This window comes from Geotrypetes seraphini, chromosome 4 (genome assembly GCF_902459505.1).
Source record: "Geotrypetes seraphini chromosome 4, aGeoSer1.1, whole genome shotgun sequence".
In the NCBI taxonomy this organism is placed as follows: Eukaryota; Metazoa; Chordata; class Amphibia; order Gymnophiona; family Dermophiidae; genus Geotrypetes; species Geotrypetes seraphini.
This window is the reverse complement of record NC_047087.1, coordinates 265,631,468-265,653,792: the sequence shown is the minus strand read 5'-3', so window position 1 is coordinate 265,653,792 and position 22,325 is coordinate 265,631,468. Positions and strand designations below refer to the sequence as shown.

Sequence of the window (22,325 nt, the reverse complement as noted above, 5' to 3'; positions counted from 1 at the left end):
GGTTTGGAGTTTTTTAAATTATTAGAGGGACCTAAAAATTCCTGAACATATAAAAGGAAGTTTAGAAGAGCCTATATCACTAAAAGAATTACAAACAATGATGAAGTCCCTTAGAGTTGGATCCACTCCAGATGGTGATGGTTTCACGGTAGAGTTCTATAAATCATTTCAAAATACCCTACTACCATATCTATTAAATTTATATCAGGCTCAACTGAATAAAGGTTGTATTGCAGGCACTATGGCTGAATCTTTAACTATAGTTTTGCCAAAGCCAAATTATAGGCCTATTTCTTTAATTAATGTAGATGGTAAACTTTTAGCTAAGACATTAGCTTTATATTTGGCTAAGGCTCTCCCTTATATTATCGGTATGCACCAAACAGGATTTATTGCTCAAAAACATTCTTCTAATAACACCAGGTTGGCTTTTCATATGTTATACCTAACAAAAGCCATGAAAGATCCGGCTTTCTCCGTATCCTTGGATGCAGAGAAGGCCTTTGAATAGACCTTTATGTATCAGGCCATGGATTGGTTTGGTATAGGTTCAGGATTTATACAAATGATTCAAACCTTGTATAGCTCCCCTGCTGCTAGATTGTATATTAATAATAACTTTTCAGAACGCTTTAGGCCTTATCATATGATACTATTTTATTTGGCATGTCGATGAGGGCAAAGAGTCAAATATCCTCAAAAAATAACAAGCTCTTGCTAATTATGATTGGAGTCACCATTCAACAAATTACATTTAATTGGAAGAATTGGAGTAGATTGAACTACAATTTCTGGTGGAATTCTTTGTGTCATATATATAAAATCAAAAGAACATTAACCACACAGAAAGGACATTTTAGTAAATTTCAGGATTTTGGGGGGGCCATTAGCAGATTATTGTAATGAGTAGATAACATTTTCCCCTTAATAATACAATTGAAAATAAGGGGATAGGGAGGGGAGGTTTCGGACTCTTTATTAAATATTTGAATTAATAAGAAAAAATATATAATATAATATAAGTGAATGCATATGAAATGGTAGGGTTGGGAGGGGAGGAGGATAAATTTCATTAATTTAAGATGACTGTAATAGTAAATTAAGTGATGTTTTTAAGTTCAAATGTTTTTTACTGATACACTTGTAAGTTGTAAAAATAAATAAAGATTTTTAAAAAAAAAAATTATAATTTCGCACCATCGATCATTCTATTATCATTTCCTTTACAGACAGTTTTTAGATATGAGTGACAAGTAAGGACTGTCTATTGGTTCTACCAATAGTACAATGCTGTAAATTCTTAGAGGATGATAATCGAAAGAAGCTGCATTCCTAAATGTAGTTACCTAAGTTAAGAAGCTGATGTTCAGCTGAAGTTAGGTGCCAAACTAGTCAGCATTAATGCCAGACATGGCTGTTGTTATGCTTGGGGCACCAATACATAAAAACATATTGGCACAATGCTTCCCCCTCCCACTAAGAACTGCCAGAAGTGCATGAGGACAGGAAAAACCTGCAGTAATCAAAGTGCACACTTACCATGATAATTGGCTAAAAGATACAGGGCTACTTAGACTAGGAAAATACCTCTTCAATTTGCAACTTCTCCCTCCCTGATGCTACATAAAAAGTTATCTAATCCTCTCAGTCAGGACATTCCCTGCAATTGGCTAAGTTTCCACTCTGCCCGGGCCCTGACTCTGCCCATAAATTGCCCTCAAACTAGCTGATTTCAGTATAGGTTGTGAGAGGGAATATCCAGTGCCACTATCCAGTTAAGTGCCAGTGAATATCCCTGCATAGCCCTGCACAAGTGATTTAAATGACTAGGAATCATAGAGAATGACATGGGGACAGAATTTGTCCCCATCGCCGCAGTTAACTGCAGGAACCATCCAAGTGTCATTCTTTAAACCACTGACCATCAAGCCTTGCATTGAAGAATGCTGGTGTAGAAGGACTGAGGTTGAGAAAGACACTAAAGAATAATACGGGATGGTTTCCTACAGTTATCCACAGGGACGAGGACATATTCTTTCTGAACTCATTCAAGAGAATAACTACTGCTGCAGGATGGCCACTCAAACAGTGGACTGTATGTTTATTGCCTTGCTTGGCCAGAGAGACCTTGGCTGCTTTCCAAATCCTTAGTCCCGAGCAAGATGGTAACTTCACCCTAGTGAAGGCCCACATTCTAATTACTTAGGATTTACATGTGAACACTGCAGGCAGAAGTTCAGGGCCACACAAATGTTGGAAAAGGAGAGGCCCAATGCTCTGTTACAAAGGCTGACTAAGTTAGCCGAAAGATGGTTACAACCTTGCCTTACTGATTCAAGGGCGCTTTTTACTGAGATTGTGAGGAAACATCTGCTAGAGGCGGTTCCTAAAAGCTTGAAAGGATGGATCAGAAGGCAAGACTGTCAAAACCTATCCCAGGTTTTACAGGTAGCAGAAGCATACCTAGACACCTAGGATTCTGAGGGAGGTGAAAAACCTAATACTCCTTTCAAAGTAGAATCAATGAAAGGACAATTCAAGGGTGACAAGGACCTTGATTCTAGGAATCCTACACATACGGTGACCATGATCCCGAGCACTAGATGGTTATTGCAGGAGGTGGGGCCCCAGTGTATACAACAATACTGCCAGGAAAAAAAAGATTTTGTATATCTCAGGGCTCTGATAATGTAACTACAGGAGATACACAACCCTAGTCTCAATAGGAGGTCATGTGACCCCCTAACCTGATAGATACTGGGGCGGAGCAATCGATAATGGCTATCTGATTTTGGGAAAGAGTGTTTCCCTGGGAGGAAAGGAAGGAGGATAGTACCATGGTAGCCATTAGGTGTGTACATGGGGATAATGTCTGGTAACCCCTTAGGCCCTCCACTATCCTGCATAGGGACAAAGTGTATCAGGTTCTGTTAGCTATTGTCCTAGAAACCCCTTTGATAAACTAAACTAAACCTTAGGTTTATATACCGCGCCATCTCCTTGGTTGTGGAACTCGGCACGGTTTATAGGAGTTGTAATGAGAAAGGAACTACAAGGTAAGGGCTAGATGAGGATCAGAGGAAAGAAGGAAGTTAGAGGGCTAGGATGTCAAATGAGGAGGGAAGAGTTCGATTTTTGAGAATAACCAGGTTTTCAGATGTTTGCGGAAGGGTTGGAGAGCACTCAGGTTCCGAATGGGGGAGGTAAGGTTGTTCCAGAGCTCGGTGAGTCTGAAGTGGAGGGAGGTTCCCAGTATTCCTGGGAGGGAAATGCCTTTTAGTGAGGGGAAGGATAGCTTCAATTTTTGGGTGGGTCTGGTGGTATTAGTATTTGAGGAGTTCCAAGAAAGCGGAATTAATGGAGGAAGGATGCCGTGGACGATCTTGAAAGTTAGGCAGATGCATTTGAAATGGACTCTGGGAATTATCGGAAGCCAGTGAAGCTTGAGAAGGAGCGGTGAGACATGATCAAATTTACTTTTTGCAAAGATAAGCTTGGCCGCGGCATTTTGAATCCGTTGGAGTCTGTGAAGGTTTTTCTTTGTTAGGCTTGTGAAGATAGAATTGCAATAGTCCAGTCTGGAGAGGATGATGGATTGGACAAGAACGGCAAAATGATTTTGGTGGAAACAAGATCTTACTTTCCTCAGCATGTGAAGGCTGAAATAACATTTTTTTACCAGGGAGTTGAGGTGGTCATTGAAGGACAATGTAGAATCGATAATGACACCCAGGACCTTGCTGGAGAATTCGAGCTGCAGAGTGGAGCCAGAGGACAGTGGGATTGAGGTGGGTAGCTGAGCTAAGTTTGGGCCGAGCCAAAGAAGTTTTGTCTTGGATTCATTCAATTTCATTTGGACGGTGTGGGCCCAAGATTGGAGGTTCGAGATACAAGAGGAAATGTTCTCTGAGAGATTAGTGAGGTTTGAGTCAGTCTCAAGAAGGACAAGGATGTCATCAGCATAGGTGTAAATTGTTTCATTGGGGATAGATGGAGGAGTTTTAGAGAAGACATATAAATGTTGAAGAGGATAGGAGATAGAGGAGAACCTTGCGGGACTCCGCAGGTTGGTATCCAGGGAGAGGATGAGGTGCCATTCATGTTGACAATGTAGGATCGGGAATGGAGGAATTTTGAGAACCATTCAAGGACTGTAGAGGTGATGCCAATCTCGGAGAGTTGGTAAATTAGAATATCATGGTGAACAACGTCGAAAGCGGCAGAAAGATCGAATTGCAGGAGGACGGCGAACTTGTTTTGGGATTGAAGTTGTTGAATCTTGGAGATTAGGGAGGTCAATAGGGATTCAGTACTGAAATTGGGGCGAAAGCCATGTTGGTAAGGTAGGAGAATTTCTCAAGATAGGATGAAAGTTGGGTCGATATGATGGACTCAAGCATCTTAGTTTGGAGAGGGATATTTGCTATTGGGCAATAGCTGGATGGTAAAGAGGGGTCGAGGTCGGGTTTTTTTCAATAGAGGGGATAAGACGATATGGCCCATTTCTGGGGAAAATAGGCCCGAATGTAGGGCGGAGTTTAAGAGTTTGGTGATGGAAGAGATGGCCTGAGAGGGTATTTCCTCGTAGAGGTAGGAGGGAAATGGGTCTAAAGAACAATTGCATGATTTCAGTTTGAGACAGATTTTAAGGATGAGGGATTCGGATACGTGCTCAAAGGTAGCCCAGAGTCTGTCAGCTGGGATAGCGCTAGAGGCCATTAGAGTAGGGTTGGGGTCAGTGAGCACCAGGGAGTTGTAGGAGACTGCGGGTGGGAAGGAGCAACGTAGGGAAGTAACCTTTTCATTGAAGAATTTTGCTAGGACTTCGGCTGAGGGAGAGGAGGGGAGAGAAGTGGAGTCTGATTTGGAGGTTAAAGAGCGCCAGATTTTGAAAAGTGTACTACTCTGGTTATTAGATCTGGAGATTTTCTCGCCGTAGAAGTTCATCCTTGCTTTTTTTAGTGCTGAATTGTAGAGCTTAATGTTGGCTCTCCAGGTTTGTCTATCTGTGGGGGAGTTAGATTTTTTCCATTTGCGCTCCAGGGCTCAGCATTTCTGCTTTAGTTCTCTGTGATAAGGGAGGTACCAGGGGGCTTTGTGAGGATAGGAGATAGATTTGGTTGAGGGGGGGGGTGAGGGAGTGGAAGGTGGATTCGGAGAGGGCGGTCCAGTTATGCCAGTTGGATTCAGGGTCTGCAAGCTTAGGTGCAGAGGAGAATTTTTGAGGAATTTTATCCAGAACAGGTTGCTTGAAATTTTTTTGCGAAAAGTGATGGAGTTAGAGGAGCGGGGAGGAGTGCCAAGGTGCGACATGAAAATGGGGATGCGGAAGGTCCCAAGGAAGTGGTCAGACCAGGGGACCTGTTCCCAGATGGTGTCGCTGACTGAGGTTTTGTAGGTGGTAAGGTCCAGGAAACTGATGAGGTCTAAGGTGTGTCCCTTTTCATGGGATGGGGAAGGTGAAGGGGGGGAAAATCTGAGAGAGGTGAGGAAGCTCTTTAGTTCGATCGTATCCTTGTTGGTGTTGTCATCAAAGTGGAGATTGATGTCCCCAATGATCAAAAGTCTTTGAAATTTGAGGAAGGCGTTTGATATGGTTTTGAGAACGAACTCAGAGGATTTGTTCCAAGGGGTGGAAGGGCGGTAGAGAAGTAGGATACCCAGTGGGTGAGGTTGGAGTTCGTCATTGACCGAGACTAGCATGTATTCTAGAGAGGTGTGGCTGCTCTTTTCGATGAGCTGGACATCGAAGAATGATTTGTAAATTAGTGCCAGGTCTCCTCCTTTTCGGTTAGTTCTGGGAGAGAAGAGACCTTGATAGCCATGGGAGTAGAGTTCATTTTGTGTGAATATGTCATCTTTTGTGATCCAAGATTTCGTGATGCATAGGAATCCCGGGTCAGAGTCTTCAAGTAGATCCTTCAGGATTTGAATCTTATTGCAAGCGGATCTGGCATTGCAATAGAGTGTAGGGACTGGGGTGAGCGAGTCAGAGGCAAGGTTGGGGAGATTTGCGGGGGGGGACAGGTTTTAGGGATGCGTGATTCACTCTACGTGGGGTTTTTTTGGAGGGATGGTTTCTGGTACGCAGCAACGTGGGGATTCTGAGGCCAGGGCAGATGTTAAAATCAATGGAGGGGTTGGAGAGGTTGGGGGAAGGAGGTTTCAAGCAGGGGGAGGTGAGGGGAGAAGAGCAGAGCAGGAGGAGAAGGAGCCATGAAGGCGGTTTCATGATTAAATAGTTTATTTATAATTTTTTTTTTTTTTTGGGGGGGGGGAGAGCTTTGTCGGGGTAAGAGCTAGGTAGTTTGAGTCAGTAGAGGAAGAAAGTTGGCGAGGAGCCCGACCTTGGAGGAGGGTGGACTATGATAACTAAGTTGGAGAAGCGTCAGGATAGTGAGCTGGGTAGGCTGTTAGGTTATAAATTGGAGGATCAGCAGAAGGTGGAATAAGAATCAGAACATCTGGGAAATCAGACTTGGTAGCAGGATAAATGACATGTAGGAATAATGAGTGGCAGTTAAAAGAAATGATTGAGGTTAGGATCAGAACAGCTGGAGAACAAGGTAAACTGGATAGATAGATAACTGGTTGATATCAGAGCAGCTGGATACTGTCCTGTAAGAGTTTTCAGTAGGGTGAGAGTGGAGATTTGGACCAGTCAGGTCAGTCAAAGGTATGTCGGAGCGGACCTTTTGAAAGTAGATGTGGGATGAGATGTTGGTGATTTTAAAAAGTCGGCTCTCCTGTGTCGGGAGGGGGGCGGAGCAGGGCTCCCACACTCCTCTCCTTGTACAGAGGGGGCCGACGAAAGAGACAGGTTCCTCCGGTGCTGTGTTTTTGAAAAAAAAGTCGGCTCTCCTGTGTCGGGAGGGGGGGCGGAGCAGGGCTCCCACACTCCTCTCCTTGTACAGAGGGGGTCGGCGAAAGAGGCAGGTTCCTCCGGTGCTGTGTTTTTGAAAAAAAGTTGGCTCTCCTGTGTCGGGAGGGGGGCGGAGCAGGCCTCCCACGCTCCTCTCCTTGTGCAGAGGGGGCCGGCGAAAGAGGCAGGTTCCTCCGGTGCTGTGTTTCAAGAAAGTCGGCTCTCCTGTGTCGGGAGGGGGGCGGAGCAGGGCTCCCACGCTCCTCTCCTTGTGCAGAAGGGGCCGGCGAAAGAGGCAGGTTCCTCCGGTGCTGTGCTTCAAGAAAGTCGGCTCTCCTGTGTCGGGAGGGGGGCGGATCAGGGCTCCCACGCTCCTCTCCTTGTGCAGAGGGGGCCGGCGAAAGAGGCAGGTTCCTCCGGTGCTATGTTTTTGAAAAAAAAGTCGGCTCTCCTGTGTCGGGAGGGGGGCGGAGCAGGGCTCCCACGCTCCTCTCCTTGTGCAGAGGGGGCCGGCAAAAGCCGATACTAGGTAGGGATTGGACTGGCTTAGGAGAATATCTGACGTCAATACAGGATCTGCCTGTAGAGGAACCTGAGGAGAAGCTAGGAAGGATCTTCCCATTTAGTGGGGAGACCTTTCAGAAGTACGCTCAAAAGAGAGCCCATAGCTTTAGGACCTAAAGAAGGAAATAGCAGCAGCAGAGGGGTTAAGACATGAAACAAGTGACCCAGTACTGAGAGGTGCCATGGCTATCCCTGGAGGTGATGGAAACTTTCCCAACCTTCCAAGTGGAGCAAAGGTCCAACCTTTCACTACAGGACGCCTGGTGTCAGGCTTCTGAGCCTCAAGCAGGAGAGGTTATCTGGAGAATTAAGAAGGCGCTTTTATATTAGGAAGACCAAGGAGAAGGTCCCTCTGGGAAGAAGGAACAATTAATGGGTTCTATTGCAAACACAAGCAGTGTCTCACTCCTGGTTCACCACACAATTGTTTCCCACGTATTTACCTTTAAAGGACCCCCAGGGACCTCTGAAGAAGACTTTTTGTTAAAACACGTGTTGGGTCCTGTATCCCTAGCAGACTAGATCCTTTAAGGCTTTTATGTGAATAACCTATTTTTATGTGGATGAATTTATTTTTATGTGGATGAAATAATTTTATGTGGATGTTTTTGGTGTAACTTTGAAACTTTGACTCTTTCAAATAAAGTCCATTTAGGAACATCATCACTCCACAGAGATTTTTTTTTTGTTGTTTTCTCTTACAATTAATGGTTACCCAGGGGTTCAGGAAAGTGATCCTACAAGCAGCCCATGACCATCCACTCTCAAGACATAAAGGAGCTGAAGGTACCAGTTTACAAGTATTGCAAAGGTCCTGTCCCACATGCTAAAAGTTATCTTTGGGTAAGCCTCCTCTGACACCCCTCATCCCTCTCTCAAGTGTGGAGGGTCCATTAGCAAGACTTGCTATGTATATAGTAGGGCCCCTAGAAAGAACTACAAGAGGATATAGCATTATATTAAAGGTGGAAAAGTGGCCCTCTATTTCCTGTGGGCATTTCCTCTGAGGAAAACATCATCCTTTATGATCATGAGATAATTAATGAGCTTGTTCTGCACAGTAGGATTTCCATGTGAGGTCTTAACCAACCTAGGGAACAATTTTTATCAAGGGACATGGAGAAGTTTTGGCAAGGGTTTGGATTAATTGCTGACACAGTTGAAAGCTAAGTGGGGGGACCTGCTGACACAGTTGAAAGATAAGTGGGAACTTCTTTCTCTCTTTTGCCATTGAAAATTAGTTGAGCACTTGAACAGTATGTCTTTTTCAAGCTCTTTTTCAAAATAAGTCGTACACAGTGATGGGGAGGTGGGTTTGGCTATAGGAGCTAATGCTCTTGGTCAAATTTCACAATTCTGAATGTATGTGAACACTTTACTTATTTTATAAGCCAGATATATATTTTGCTTATTTGCATACTGAGAAGTCTTAACCAGTTATAAGGGTTTGGATTAAGACATATCATAACTTCGGCCTATCACCCCCAGGTGAATGGGTTGGTGCTTCAACCAAACCCTAAAGCAAATGTTGAAAGTGTTCCAGAGAGAAATGAAATACAGGGACCTTTTCATTCCTGCTGTCCTGTTTGTGGCCAGAGAAAAGGTCCAGGACTTATTAGGATTTAGCCCCTTCGAGATGCTTTATGGGAAGAGACCGAGGAGAGTTTTAGATATGGTAATGGAAAAATGGAATTGCCTGGAGGAAAGTGAGAGCAATATAATCTAAATCCTTGTCTATGCTGTAAATGCTGTAAAGTTTATGTCTCACTAAAATTTGTCCTACCCATAATATGAATGTACTCCTGTAACCCATTCTGGGCTCCTTTGGGAGGATGGGCTAAATAAATGACTAAATAAATAAATAGTAATCTCATACCTCAACTAGTTAAGGCATAGGCTGAGTCAGGTAGCCAAGCTAGGTAAGATAATCATGAGTGAAGTCAGTGGAAGCAGAAGTTTATTACGATCATAAAGCCAAGGATAGATACCTGTAAATGGCTGATTGAGAGTTAATTCTTGTGCCTTCTGACCCTCATAAATTCCTTGCTCAGTTGAAGGCCCTGCTACTATTATGGAAAATTGGGTGGAGTTAATTATAGCGTTTGAGATGACAAAAGTAGAATAAAGGCTTATCATGTTAACCTTCTTGGAAGGACTGCAAGGTCTTAACCTTAATGGCACAGAGTTAAATAGACGACAACAAAGGCCCTCAGGCAGCAGACCTAGGTCAGAAGGAAGAGGTTAACATAGGTATGGAACTAGACACTAGCCAAGTACACAAGTTGAAAGATGTAGTCAACAGCTTTGATGATGTATTTTCTGTAGTACCTGGGCATACCGAGGTTGTCACTCACGATATAGTTACCACCCCATGAAAGATAGTATGGGTAAAGCTCTACCATCTGTCAGAAGAGAGAAAGGCCCTAGTACAGAAGCTACTAGATGAAATGCTTGCCTTGGGGGTAATAGAACCTTCTTAAAGCCCATGGTGTAACCCCATAGTAATTGTGCCTAAGGCTGATGGTACACCTCAGTTCTGTATTGACTTTCATCAACTGAATGAGGTCACAATTTGTTGCCTTCCCTATGTCCAGGGTAGATGAGATGCTAGAACATCTGGGAGAAGCTCAATTTTTGACCACTCTGGACTTCACAAAAGGCTATTGGCAAATCCCACTCTCAGATAGAGCCAAACTCCAAAGAGTCTGTACCAGTTCGACAGGATGCCATTTGGCCTTCATGGGGCAGTGGCTACTTGTTAAAGAGGAGTCAATGAGGACCTTTGGGCCCACCATAATTATGCAGAAGCATATTTGGACGATATTGTTAAATATTCCCCTACTTGGAATCAACATCTAGAGCATGTCACTGCTCTTCTTCATTCCCTAAGGGCTGCGGGGTTCACTATTAACCCTAAAAAGTATTTATTGGGGGCAAAAAGAAGTGAAAGATCTGGGCTATGTTGTAGGATAAGAGCAGGTAAGACCTCTAATAGATAAAGATGAGTGTATTAAAACTTACCCCCAACCCAGTACACAAAAAAAAAACCAGCTGAGCACATTCTTAGGACTTAAAGGTTACTATAGAAGATTTATCTCACATTTTTCCACTAGGGCGGATGCTCTAACAGACATGCTTAAAAAGGAAAGACCTGACACACTGCAGTGGGAAATGCTGGGAGAAAAGGCATGGGAGACCTCAAAGGAAGTTTATGTGCTCAGCTGGTTTTGGCAGCCATAGACGTTTAGAAACCATTAATTCTCCAAATGGATACTTACAATAGTGGTTTAGGATCAGTTCTCAGCCAAGAGAATCAGGGGTTAGAGCTCCCATTGTTATATTTGAGCCAGAAGCTTCACTCCAATGAACAAAATTATGCAAAGGTGAAGTTGGAGTGCCTGGCAGCCATATGGGTCATGCAAACATTAGAACATTACCTAGGTAAATGTGAGTTCACCCTGATAATATATCATGCAGCCCTTAGATGGCTCAACACCATATGCAATAACAATTCTAGGCTAATGCAAACATTTCTTTTTAGAGTCATTCACCGGCCAGGGAAGATCAGCACAAATGTTGACACTGTCCAGAATTCCTGAAAACTCAACCAGCACAAAATTCCTGGGATAGCCATTAAGGGAGGAGGTTGTGATATTTCTGGCCCTAATACCTGATCTGCCACCTTTAAAGCTAGAGCAGCAGTGCTACCCAAAGGCAGAAAGTCTCCCCACACATGAATAGGTTTAGAATCAGCAGAAGCCAAAACTGTCTATCCTGAAGAGAAGCCAAGACAGTCCCCTATAGCTAAAGGAAAAAAGATGGTCTCAAATAGCCAGAAAGGGAACCAAAGTCTGCTCCTTTCCCAGGCAGGTTTGGATGGGGCTCACATAAGCTTAAATCTAGCTCACACACCCAAGAGAGGGCAGTGCAGGAAGAGTTTCTTTGGAAGGCTCTCCAGGCCAAACAAAGGCAGAAGGAAGAACTGATAGAGTGGCAAGGAACAGAACAGCCAAGTCTAGCAGAGCCCTGCTACATGGAGGAGGTCATAGAAGTTTCATACCAGAACTGGATGTACCAGAGCCTATGGAGGAGAACTTAATCATGTCTTGCCAGTGACTGTTTGTTTTTCTTGTTTTTTGGTGCTGTGGAGAAAGAACTGCTTAAAGACAAATTTTGGGATTTGTTTGTTTGGAAGTTACAGGAGTAGCTTCAGAGCTGGAGTACTAGTGAAATCTAGTTGAGAAACAGTGCTGAGAAGACCTCACTAAACCCTAATTTTTGAGATTATTTGTTTTACTGTGGTTTTTTTAAATCTTGATGCTGTGGCTGCCAGCACAAGTCACATTTAGGGGGTTAGAATTGATTGGGGAATTCACTGGAAATCCTTTTTGTGGAGCACACCAGGATTGTCAATGCCACCCGATGAGACACTGTAACTGTTGGACCATGACCTGGTGAATGACAGCCCCTACTTCCCTTCTCTTTACAGAATACTAGCATAACCTGGTATGTAGTTGGCATGAATTTGTGTGCCTATATTCAGGAAATATAAGTGCATAGCTTATGGTATTCCTTAAGTTATGCCCCCAAGCATTGGCAATTAAACACTGGGCACAGAACCTGAGCTTCAAGCAACTTATGTTTTGTTTTAGGAATGTTTATAACTTACTTGTTTACATTAGGTGGCAAAGCCAGAAGCAGCAGAAGGAAAAGATGGATTGAACTGTGTTTGTTCTTATTTTTGCACCATTATTGAAATCTTGTGAAGCTATATCAAGTGCTGAACTGTTTAAATGTGTGTGTTTACTGCATTTTCTTCCACTCCATACTCCAAGCCTCCCCTTACTGTTTGGCTGAGGCCTGTGTGCTCCAGGCAAGGCCAAAGCCAGGACCACGCCCAGTCACAATATCCAAGTATCTTTAATCAGATACTGTGGCTGTATATCAACCCCTTTCTTTTCAGGTGTTAAGTCAAAAGGGCTTGATCCTGGCTATTTCATAAACATTAGAAAATATTATAAACTATAAATTACATTTTGTGCTTTCTCTAAGAAGATGCCAAGTTCCTCATATAAATTCAATACAATACCTCAATGGAACTCTTTGAGTAGCTTGAAATTTTGCTGCCAAGTTTCTGAATTTCACATATACATTCCAGACTTTCGATCTCAATCTCTTTACTGGAATCCTAAAAATATAAATATATTTTGATTAATATAGAAATCATTCATTATTGTACTATGGTGACCCTCATTGGCCATTACTTGATCCTTCATTTGGGCCTTAAATTGTATTATATGATCAGTAGTAGTAGTAATAACATACATGGAGATGATGCGGTATACAAACCTAAGGATTAGATTAGATTAGATTACGTAGATAACCTGTTTAACTATCTGGTCAATGTAACCACTGAGCACCTAAATATAAGAACCTATTTTCGAAGGCTTCTAAGGGAAGATCAGTTTCTTACCTCAATAATCTTATTTCTAGTAAAAAGGCATACGAGTCTTGAACCAGTGGGTTAGTCACCTCTAATCGTGAGTTGTGTAGAAGGCATCATCTACCTTTTTTGGCTCTGTCTCCTCTATCCCTGCTCTGTTTTCAGTGCTCCTCAGTTCGTACCAAAGCAGTTGACAGCCACTACAAAAGGAAAAAAAATGAGGAGGGGCTCGGGGAATTCCCTGAATAAGCCAGACCTGCTCTGTCATTACACAAAAATGTAATTAAAGAAAAGCAGTGACAATAGGAACATGAAAACAAGGTAGAACTCAACAAACCACACACCTGAGTGCTACCAGCACTAAAACTTATGATTCCTGCATTCTTCCTTTTACTAAAACCCTTGGCTTTCTCTTCTTTCTTTCTTTTTTTTTGACCAGGAGACAGCTATTTATCAACCTTTATTGTCAAGGAGGATACCTTCTGGACACTGCACTGACCTTCTAAATATTCATCACTCTTCAGGCCTATTTGACAGGAGAAGGTCAAGCATCTAGAAAACACACACATGAACATAAGAATAGCCCCACTGGGTCAGACCAATGGTCCATCAAGCCCAGCAGCCCGTTCTCATGGCAGCCAATCCAGGTCACTAATATCTGACCAAAACTGAAGGAGTAGCAACACTCCATGATACCAATCCAGGGCAAGCAATAGTTTCCCCCATGTCTTTCTCAATAAAAGACTATGGACTTTCCTACAGGAACTTGTCCAAACCTTTCTTAAAACCAGCTATATTATCCGCTCTTACCACATCCTCTGGCAATGCCTTCCAGAGCTTAACTATTCTCTGAGTGAAAAAAAAATTCCTCTTGATGTTAGTGTCCCCTAGTATTGGCAATTTTTGATGGAGTGAAAAATTAATCTACTTATATTCATTCTACTCCACTCAGGATTTTGTAGACATATCATATCTCCCCTTAGGTGTCTCTTTTCCAAGCTGAAGAGCCCTAACCTTTTTAGTCTTTCCTCATAAGAGAGGCGTTCCATCCCCTTTATCATCTTGGTCGTTCTTCTTTAAACCTTTTCTAGTGGCACTATATCTTTCTTAAGATAAGGAGACCAGAATTGAACACAATATTCCAGATGAGGTCACACCATGGAACGATATAGGGGCATTATAACATTCTTGTTAACCATTCCTTTTTAAATAATTCCCAACATCCTGTTTGCTTTTTTGGCTGCCGCACATTGGGCAGAAGGTTTCATCGTATTGTCTACGATGATACCCAGATCTTTTTCTTGGGCGCTAATCCCCAAGGTGGACCCTAGCATCCGGTAACTGTGATTCAGGTTATTCTTTTCAATATGCATCACTTTGCATTTGTCCACATTAAATTTCATCTGCCATTTGGACACCCAGTCTTCTAATTTCCTAAGGTACGCCCGCAATTTTTCACAATCCGCATGCGTTTTAACAACTTTGAACAGTTTAGTGTCATCTGCAAATTTAATCACCTCACTTGTCTTTCCAATTTCCAGATCACTTATAAATAAGTTAAATAGAACCAGTCCTAGTAAAGGCTCCTGTGGCGCTCCACTGTTTACTCTCCTCCATTGAAAAAAATGACCATTTAACCCTAATCTGAGAAAATAAGCAGGTTAAATAAAAATCTGACAATACAGGCCTTCAAGACTCTTATGTCTTTCTACTAGAAAGAAGATTATCGAAGTACAAACCTAATCTTCCCTTTTAGTTCAAAAGGCACATAAGTTTTCAACCAGTGGGATGTACCAAAGTAGTCCCCTGAGTCTAGAGTAGGACAGATGAGCCTGCTGCTAGCACCGAGGACCCAAATGTGGTGTCCATTTGTGCCACCATATCCACCTTGTAAAATTTTGTGAAAGTATGGTGGGTAGACCATGTTGCCGCCCTATAAATCTTCTCAGGTGGTACTGCCCAGAAATCTGCCCATACAGAAGCCACAATCCTCATAGAGTGCACCCTCAAATAAATTGTTGGTTGCTTACCACACCTGATATACGCTAAAGAAATAGCCTTACAAATCCATCTTAGAAACCTGCTTCCCTAAACAGCTAGGATTCATTAGTACAGAAAGATGATCTAAGAGAAGAAAATCATTCATCACTTCGCGATAACAAAGGAGAACTCTCCTAACATCCAGCAATGCTAACACTGTCCTTTTTAGCCAGACTTCCTGATTTATGTGGAAGGCCAAAACCACTTTTGGCATAAAGGAAAGTTCCATGCACAGCAAGACCCCAGGCTCTGTAAACCTGAGGAAAAGTTTTCTGCACAACAGAGCCTGCAGCTCTGAGATCCTTCTAGCTGAGGCGATAGCTATCAGAAAAACCATCTTAATGGCAAGATCCATTAGTGACGCCTCTTACAAGGGCTCATATGGAGCTTTGCTGAAAGAATGCAGAACAATGTTAAGATTCCAGGTTGGGAATGGCTGTTGCACAGGAGGATGCAGCTGTATCAATCCATTCAAAAATCTGGCTACATCAGGATGTGAAGCCAAAGAAACTTTTATGAGCCCTGAAGCAAGAGAGGCCTGCCACCTGTACTTTGGGGGAACCAAATGTTAGGTTCTTCTCAAGCCTTTCCTAAAGAAATGCTAGGACCACTGACAGTGGAGCCTGAAAAGGCTCCAAATTCTGCTCAGCACACCAGCACTGAAAAGTCTTCCAAGCCATAGCTTGGCAACAGTAGTCAGTTTCTTAGATCTTAGGAGGGTAGCCATGACCTCCTCTGAGCAGCCCTTGCAAGCTAAGGTGCATGCTCATGAGCCATGCTGAAAGCCCAAAGCATACCACAGCTGATGCGGCCAATCTGTAGCAACCAGGATTACCAACCTCAGGTGAGTTGCTATTCTTCAAATGGGGAGAAAATGTACAACATGTACAAGGCTGTAATGGAATGCCCATGCCATTGCTTCCAGGCTCAGATCTTTGGTTGAAGAAATGAGAGGCTTTCTTGTTGGTTGCTGATGCCTTCAGAATCAAACGTTGGAATGCCCCATCAGATCACAATGCTGTCAAAGACCTTTGGAGAAGGATCCCGCTCCCTTGGATCCATGGTCTGCCAGCTGAGATAGTCAGACTGCATATTGCCCACTCCCATAATATGTGCTGCTGATACTGCTTGTAGGTGGACCACAGCTCAACGAAACAACTGAGCCTCCAATCTCAATGGAGCACTCTTGGTTCCTCCCTGTTTGTGAATGTATGCCACAGCTGTGGCGTACAAAAACACCCTGACTGCCTTGCCTTCCAGGGTGCTCTCCAACATCTGCAGCACCAAACAAATGGCTCACAGCTCCAAACTTTTGATGGACCATTTCCTCTGAATATGCGACTAGCAACCCAGAAATGGATGACTGTTGCAATGACACCCCCAGCTGTAAAGACTGGCATCTATCATTAGGATCAACTAGGAGGAGATGCGGTAAGGCAAGCCTTTTGACAGCAACTCTGGTCTGAGCCACCAGAACAAACTTCAATGCATTCCCATCATCCAGGCCAATAGTATCTGGAAGGAATTCTTTTGTGGAGACCAACAGAACCAGAAGTCTTCCTTAAGGTGAGCTTTTTCCCAAGGAACAAACTCTATGATTGCTGCCATTGACACCTCCCCCCCAGTACCTGAATATACTGCCAAGCAGTAGGAGCTGGCATAACCAGGATCTCCCAAAATCTGGTGTCATAACTTCAGTTTGTGTGGCTCTGGAAGAAAAATGTGGCCTTCTGCTGTGTCAAAGTGGATCCCTAAGTACTCTAGGGATTGCAACGGCTCCAGGTGGCTCTTCCAAAAATTGATGATCCAACCCAGGTCTTGCAGTAGATGGACAACTTGTGCCACCACTGTGTCGCCATCATCCTTTGAGGGTACTCTGATCAATCAATTGTCCATTTATGGATGTACCTGGATCCCTGCCCTGTGCAAGTGTGCTGCCTGAAAGTAAGCCTTCGTCAAATCCAGAAAGGTGAGAAATTCCCCTGGTGCCAACGAGGTAATGACCAAACAATTGGTCTCCATCCAGAACTGGGGTACTTTCAGAGCCATATTGACAGACTTCAGGTCCAGAATTAGTCTCCAGTCGTATGAGTCTTTCTTGGGCATAATAAAGTATAAAGAGTATCTGCCCAAGCCTTCTGTTGGAGCAGGTTCTATGGCTTGAATATCCAAAAGCAGTTTCACCATCGCTCAGACCCTGATCACTTTACCTGGATGTCTGGCCAGAGTGCCAACATATAAGTCCAGTAGAGGGCATAGAGAATTTCAACTTGTAGCCCCGTCAAATAAAGTCCAACATCCACTGGTCTGAGCAAATTCTTGCCTAAACCTCCCAGTGAGCTGACAATCTCCCCCCTATCTTTGGGAATTTGGCTACTAGTCTGGCATCATTGTGACTTCTTGGAGGCTGCTGCAGTGCATGGACCTGAAGACTGAGCTTGCCTGAAGCCTCTAAACCCTGTTGAAAACCCTGAAATGATCTCCGAGCAGAGGTCCCTGCTGAGTCGACAAAACCATCGAGAATCATGAAAAGAACCACGATCTGACCTCCAAGGGGGCACATGGTCTACTGTCTGGCAAAGACTTAGGGCAACGATCATCCAAATCTTTGCCAAAGAGCATGCAACCCTTGAAAGGTAATCTACTCAAAGTAGCTTTAGAAGCAAAATCTTCAGTCCATTGCCTTATCTGGAGCCTCCTACAAGCAAAGATGGTATAAGCAGAGACTTTGCTCATGATCCTGAACACATTATAGAAAGCATCCGTTACATAATCCATCCCCAAATTAGTAATTGGGGGTAGGTGTCATCCTCTGCTGTTGGAGCCCGACACAAAATAGTATGCAGGCACATGTGACAAAGGAGGCTGCCTTCAGCCCCAGAGCCAAAGCCTCAAATTGTCATTTAGAACCAAATCCACTTTTCTGTCTTATGCATCATTTAAAATTACTCCGCCTTCACTAGGCAGAGAGTTATGTTTAGTCACCTGCACCACCAGCGAATCCACCTTAGACAGGACAAACTGCTCCTGAAAATCTAGAGCTAGCATGTACAACTTTGCCATGGTCCTGGCAACCTGCAAGTTTCTGGAGTCTCCCAATGCTCCATTAACATTATAGTACTGTCTGGATGTGAAGATAAAAAGGTGGTCTGTAACTTAGAACTGCTTATAACAGAACACTGAGCAGCATAGGTCTGCGTGAGCTCCAGTTTCAAGACCTGCAAGAATTCTGTGGTGACCTCCAATAAAGCTGCTGGTTTAAAAAAGGTGGCACACCTTCAGGTCCTCCCCTGGTTCAGGGTCATCAATGACTCATGACTGGTGGCCCCCTGCCTAAGACTCTGAATCTTCCAAAACAAAAGATTCCTTTTGAGGGAGTATAGGCATTGATTCTGACCCTAAGTCATACCAGTCCTTCTCTAACTGGACCTCCAGTTCCTGAAGAGGAACTGCCAGGGGGGGGAAGCCACGCTCTGTGAGGGAAGCCCCCTCATATGCGTAACTTGGTGTGACCCCAGAAGGTACAGATGGGCTCCAATAGACCATATAGGCATCAACATCAGTCTGACAAAATGGAAAGAAATTTCTGAACGGGATGCCTTGAGGAACCCTGTAGAGACTCCCCTGGACTCCTTGTGGATTCGTAGACATCTGCGTGTCTGTGCATTGCCCAAGATGTTGGGTCAGTGTCCGAAAGGCTCCAAGGGGAGATTTTCTAAAAAACAAAAAAATCAAGCCATCTATGACTCTATTTCCCAAGAAGGACCCAATGGAGCTGAGCTCCAGCCCCGTGCACCCCACCCCCCATCCTCTGTGTCATGATATGGAACAAGGATGCTCCTCAGTTGACCATCCAGTGCAAATCTGACATGAATAAGGGGTAAAATAGCCTAAGGAGTCTATTGATTTTAATCAAAATCGAGGTGTTTTTGAGGGACATAGAGGCTTTTAAAACCAGCCTAAATAAATGGCTACTGTAGCAGCATTTTGGAGCCAACAAATGGCCAGGGGGGGCTATATAAAAGATAAAAAAATATGGGATAGGGTTTTTTTATAGGTAGGGAACATGAATACAAGCCTCAGGAACCCCCAAAACAGCAATTTACGGATCCACTTCCCCTTCATAGACAATAATGGGCAGCATTCACTGTACTGCTGGTGCTGTGCCTGCTTCAGCTTGTCACAGACAGGCTGGAAAGTGGTGGAGACTTACAGTCTCAGACAAGCATTTATAAATTCTCCAGATGCTTGTTTCTTTGAGCTGCCAGTCAGATTGTGTAAGAGCCTAAAGACCCAGACCCAGACCTCCACTGCTCCTCATGCATCTTTGGAATTGGTGGGGGGAGGGGGGAGAAATAGATGTCAGCAACCGATTAAGTCCTAGGGACCAATACAGATGTCAAACAGCCTATACTCAAGCTCTGACCAGGAGCGAACTTCGCTAGAAGGGGAATGGTCCCCAAGCCATAAAAGTGATACTGCAGGCTAGCTAGGTAGGTGCCCTGAACCAGGGTTGCATTCCTAGCTAGACCTCTTACAGTGAAAGACCGTGTCTCCACCCAGGCAAAACTGCCCCAAGGAACCTGGGGACCTCTGTAGCATCAAAAAGCCTCTGAAAGTGTACCAAAAAGCCTCAGAATAATAAACTGAAAATAGAGCAGAACGTGATCATTAGCGAAGACATGAAGACTGCCAATCAAGCGGAGAAAGCTTCATCCAGGGCTAGACAAATCATGGGCTGTATCTGTAGAAGTTTCGTCAGCCGTAAGCCCGAGGTCATAATGCCGTTGTACAGATCCATGGTGAGACCCCATCTGGAATACTGTGTACAATTCTGGAGGCCGCATTATCAAAAAGATGTGAGGAGAGTTGAGTCGGTTCAGCGAATGGCCACCAGGATGGTCTCAGGACTCAAGGATCTCCCGTATGAGGAATGACTGGGTAAGTTGCAGCTGTACTCACTCGAGGTACGCAGAGAGAGGGGAGACATGATCGAGACGTTCAAATATGTCACAGGCCGTTTCGAGGTGGAAGAGGATCTCTTTTTCCTTAAAGGACCCACAGCAACAAGAGGGCATCCGTTGAAAATCAGGGGTGGGAAATTTCATGGCGATACCAGAAAATATTTCTTCACCGAAAGGGTGGTTGATCGCTGGAATAATCTTCCACAACAGGTAATTGAGGCAAGCAGCGTGCCAGATTTTAAGAAAAGATGGGATTGGCATGTGGGATGTCTTCATGGAGGTAGTTAGGGGGTGGGCCATTAGTGTGGGCAGACTAGATGGGCCGTGGCCCTTTTCTGCCGTCATGTTCTATGTTTCTATGTTTCTATGAAAGACACCTTCAACTCATGTGTAGAAGGAGAAACTGAGGAGCACAGAACACAACAGGGATAGAGGCAGATGATGACACTCGCACAACTCGTGATTAGGGGTGAATAACTAACTGGTTCAAGACTCATATGCCTTTTGCACTAGAAAGGTAGATACTGCAGAACTTCAGAGCCCAAGGAAGCAATTTTTGACAATTTACACATATGAACAATGCTAATTATTCTTGTATATAGGAATTATGGCCCTGATTCTATAAAGTCTGTCACTGAATTTATAAAGTATTTATAGTATATACCACTTATAGTCTAAGGGCTCCTTTTACGAAGGTGCGCTAGCGCACACACCGGATTAGCACGCGCTATAGTGCGCGCTAGCAGAAAAACTACCGCCTGCTCAAGAGGAGCAGCTAGCTTGTGCGGCATTTTAGCGAGCGTTATTCCGCGCGTTAAGACCCTAACGCACCTTCGTAAAAGGAGCCCTAAGTGGTTTTACATTCAGGTACTCAAGCATTTTTCCCTATCTGTCCCGGTGGGCTCACACTCTATCTAATGTACCTGGGGCAATGGGGGATTAAGTAACTTGATCCACAAAAATACCTCCCTTTTATTCAATTTTCAAATTCTTAATTAGAAACAGCGATGAAGTTTTCTCATATTAGACTTATCTCCACTGATCACACATTTAAAGTTCTTTATAGAGGAGAGGCCTCAGATCCCCGTGCGTTGCCAGTGATTAACTATACAACAGCACTAGATAGGGAACTAACCTCATCGGCACTCTCCCCCTCCTGCCTAATTTTAAGATGATGTATATCAAAAAACTCTCAAAAAAACTGATAAACTTAGCTTCTATTTCTCCCATTCGGTATGAGCCAACTTTTCAGGGAGGTAGAGAGGACGGGGTCTTTCTGCATTGGGAGAGGTGGGGTTAATTAGGTTTCAACAATCTTTGGATTTTTATTTATTGTTGGAGAAATGATTGCTTTTGAAGAGTTACAAGAATTTTACTATCTTCCATCTGGTGATGTTTTTCCCTATTTGCAAGTAAAGCATTTCATCTTTGGTCAGCCTTGACTTAGGGAGGATTCTGATGATGCCAAATTTCTTGAAAATGTGTGTTTGGTCTTGGGAAAGTTAAACGATCCTATTTCTATTTTATATCAGTTTCTTTGTTTTTGATGTTTATTTTGAGCATTCAAATTTTAGACTCTTCTCTTACATTTGAAGATCAAATTTCTAATTTGTGGAGGAGGATTTTATATATTATGAAGAAACTTAAGCTAGTGAAGTTGTGCTTTTTTGAACATCATTTTGCACTGTTGGTTCAGATGTTAGTGTTACCTCAACTTGATTACTGTAATTGTTTATATTTAAGCTTAACATCAAAACTGATAAAAAAAAATAAATTGCAGTTGTCCAGAATACTGCAGTTAGAATAATTTTGATCTAAAAAGATATGAAAGTGTTGCATTAGCATGTAAGAATCTTCATTGGTTATCAGTTGAGAGGCGAATTAAGTTTATATCAACTTGTATAGTTCATCATATATTACAGACTGACTCTTCAGATAATCTGATCTTGCTTTTTTCTCATTTGCATTATTCTTCCACCAGATTAGAGGACTAAGGTATAAACAACAGCTCTTCTTTTGCTTACACTGCCATTACAATTTGGAATAATCTACCTGTTTACATTAAGACGGATATAAATTACTTAAGATTTTGTAAAAATTTTAAAACTTTTTTTTATCCCCCCTTTTACAAAACTGTAGCACGGTTTTAGCGCCAGCTGTGTTGGTAACAGCTCTAATGCTCATAGAATTCCTATGAGTGCTGGAGCTGTTATTGCTATGGCTGGTGCTAAAAAACATGCTACAGTTTTGCAAAAGGAGGGGGTGGGGTTATATGACTTGTAATAGTCATGGTATGATGATATTTTAATTATTGATTGCTTTTGTATTTTCCCATAGATTTTATAGCCCCTTTGAATGTAAATTGCCTTGAACCTTTTTTTTTTTTGTATATTGTGATTAATAAATTGCGTATTAGATTAGATCAGATTAGTAGGAGGGAATTTAGAAAATA

General features: G+C 43.2%; 1 protein-coding gene across 10 annotated transcripts in view; it reads right to left on the bottom strand.

Annotated features, from left to right (window-relative positions):
- CFAP46 (cilia and flagella associated protein 46) overlaps positions 1 to 22,325 on the bottom strand; it is a 473,118-nt gene that overhangs the window by 370,103 nt on the left and 80,690 nt on the right. For all 10 annotated transcript variants that reach the window (XR_004539241.1, XR_004539242.1, XR_004539243.1 and 7 more), the window contains one exon: positions 12,516 to 12,614. Coding sequence is in view for 7 of the 10 variants with exons in the window: in XM_033942370.1 (XP_033798261.1) it covers positions 12,516 to 12,614 (99 nt within the window). In the remaining 3 variants the exon portion in view is untranslated. The remainder of the gene's footprint in view (positions 1 to 12,515; positions 12,615 to 22,325) is intronic.